Genomic DNA, 2,728 nt, shown 5'->3' with positions numbered 1-2,728 from the left:
TCTACTAGTAGAGTTGCCAACTCTACTGGATTTCCATCTCTACTGTGACATATATACATGTATAGTTACTCGTTCAACTACACCATATAGTCTTTTAAAAAATTATCTCAAAACTAAAACAATTTTCAAAATCAACCATGCAAACACACTACTTCTATGCTTAAAACCTATTATACCACAATACAAAATATAGCAATATTTGACATGATTATTTACCCCAGTAAAACACTTGTAAAGAAAACAAAAAACGTGATGCCTTCAACAGATATACAAAAAAATATCATGGTACGTTACTGACCTTATGAATATTATACAACATAGCAATAATGTCAACAAAACAGAGGGATTTCTAGTTCTGTTTATATTTAAGTATACTTACTGTTACTCTTTGGTAACCTGCTCCAGATATTACACTTTCAATACAAAAAGCAACTTTGTAAAATATAGAGCATTGATATGAAATTTGAATGTCATATCATCATATGCCTCTATCTCTATCTTACCCTATAAGCATCTTAATATATCTGCAAGTTTCAAAGACAACTTTAGTTAGTAAAAATACATTAATATCGATGTTGCTTTAGGACCTAAGTACATGTAGCAAAAAAAACTTTTTATTTCTGACAATACTCATGACTGTAAGGTTTCTGTCGAAAAAACAGCAAAAGCATACATGTGTGCAAATATATATAGTCACCTACATACATACAGTAGTAACTACGTACAAGGGTGTCCTCACAAGATAGCTATTAACAACACTTGGTGTTATCTCCATGTGACAAGTCATAACTATCCACTGCCATGAGCTTTCAAAGTTATGGTGGGACATAAAGCAGTTATACCAGCTGTTTTATACTAAATTATAGTTCTACCCTACAGATAAAGAATGATACAGAATCTGATGTTACAACTCAAGAGTTGGTCATAGGGCAGTTATACCAGTTGTTTTTCTGTATCAGAATTCTGTATCTGTATAGCCGGTATAACTGCCCTTTGGTGTAACACACTTGCTTCGCAGGCACATGGCGCGGCGGCAGCTGGCTACATTACACAAAACGACTTGTTACACCTAACCCTGGAACATCTAACTCTAAACTAATGATGATGCCCTTACTGTACTTAGTGGTAGCGAGTTCCACTATCTGATAGTTCTAGTTTTATAGTTTAGTATAGTTTTATGGTACTACAGATAAAGAATGATACAGAATCTGATGTAACAACTCAAAGAGCGCTCTCAGCCATCGGTGAGTGGGGTGGGGCTGAGGGGAAGCCTTCATTACGCGAGATGTCGTTATACGATGGCGGGAGAGTTGGATCTTTCTTCTGGTATGAGCCAAATTCTTCCGGTTCAAACGCGAGCGTTCCTCGGTCGGGAATCTTTGACTTCAGGGTCGCCTTGAAACGCTGAAGAAAGAGCAAAATTTTTGTTTAAGATTCGACATTATACACGCACTAAAATAGCTTTGATACTGTAAGAAAACCAATAATATTACAATGTGTTCATGACTTACATTACAGACAGGTAACTGTCACAATACATGTAATAGAATGTTTCACAAGAAAAGATTTACTCAAGCAACTGGATTGATGTTGAAAACTGTCAAGACATTTCAAGTAGCATCCACTACTTTTCCTCAGAGACTAATTTTGTCAGTGAAACATTTGACAGTTTTCAAAATCTATCCAGTTGCCTGAATCACTCTATTCTTGTGTATCTCATTACTTCAATGTCTGTATTTGTAACAATAGTCTTTATTTCCTACCTGCACAAAGCCTCCTTTTTCACTCAGCAATGCATGGATGGCTCCGATTGGTAGACAGATGATTGAAAGTGAGGCAATGACCCAGCCAATCGCCTGCCCCCATCCCGGGTAGTAGTAGTCGCCATACCTCACAGGGGTGTACTGGATGAACCCAAAGATCATGATACCCTGAAAAGAAAAGAGAAAAAAACACAATCAGAGACAACAGACTTTACCCACTTACTCCTAATGCTCTGTGATTCTAAATTGATAAAATTATATCTTTGAAGGAAAGAAATCAATACTCCAAAGTGAATGAACAAAAATTTAATGTACATGTAAGCAATGTGATTCAACAATAAACAACAGAAATATGTACGAGTACTTACTCCAATGAGTACTGGAGACAGTCCGTACCAGCAAACGATGAAGTACATCCATGGTTTGTTTCCTGCCATCTCTTCTATATTCCGGGCAAGCCTGTTGGCACCTAAAAATAACATCATGTCATAATTCAGGGCATCTCAGAAGAGAACCATTACAGAATAAAATCTACTTTATATTCCTCTTCATGGGAAATATGGAATTCGGAATTTTCGATTCTAATGTTGCATGATATCTTACCATATATCCAGGAGATGGCAACAACTTCGAAAAATGCAATGACCATGAGAGAGATGGCTGCAGCGTAGAAGTCAATCAGCTGGAAGAAGTACATCCCTCCCTGTAGAAGACACAACATTATAATTACTTCAACTGTACAACACAAGAACTAATTCAAAGATGGAAAATAGTGACCACATGTTTCAAAGGACAGCTAAAGTTGGGAATGTGTACATAAATGAATGTGCTAAATGGGTGTAGAAACTTAGAGGACAATGTAAATGTTTCAGAAATGGACAAAATCATTGTCAATTTGTGTATGTTCCAGATCTGCAAACTTGATTTTGTATGTTTTGAGGGATATGGTCTAGTAGAACAGTCAT

At 36.4% G+C, this 2,728-nt stretch overlaps 1 protein-coding gene across 1 annotated transcript in view; it reads right to left on the bottom strand.

The window, feature by feature from the left end:
• Positions 1-492: 492 nt before the first annotated feature.
• The window catches only part of LOC109463506 (sodium-dependent dopamine transporter-like), a 4,559-nt gene continuing 2,323 nt past the window's right edge, over positions 493-2,728 (bottom strand). The window contains exons 3-7 of the mRNA XM_019760377.1: positions 2,367-2,466; positions 2,132-2,232; positions 1,764-1,931; positions 1,221-1,404; positions 493-910 (exon numbers count right to left, since the gene is read on the bottom strand). Of these exons, the coding sequence (XP_019615936.1) occupies positions 1,222-1,404; positions 1,764-1,931; positions 2,132-2,232; positions 2,367-2,466 (552 nt within the window). The 3' untranslated portion in view covers positions 493-910; position 1,221. The remainder of the gene's footprint in view (positions 911-1,220; positions 1,405-1,763; positions 1,932-2,131; positions 2,233-2,366; positions 2,467-2,728) is intronic.

Source organism: Branchiostoma belcheri, unplaced genomic scaffold, assembly GCF_001625305.1.
Source record: "Branchiostoma belcheri isolate BF01 breed outbred unplaced genomic scaffold, Haploidv18h27 scaffold1, whole genome shotgun sequence".
Classification (NCBI taxonomy): domain Eukaryota; kingdom Metazoa; phylum Chordata; class Leptocardii; order Amphioxiformes; family Branchiostomatidae; genus Branchiostoma; species Branchiostoma belcheri.
The sequence above is the reverse complement of the archived record's forward strand: the minus strand, read 5'-3'. Positions and strand labels throughout refer to the sequence as shown.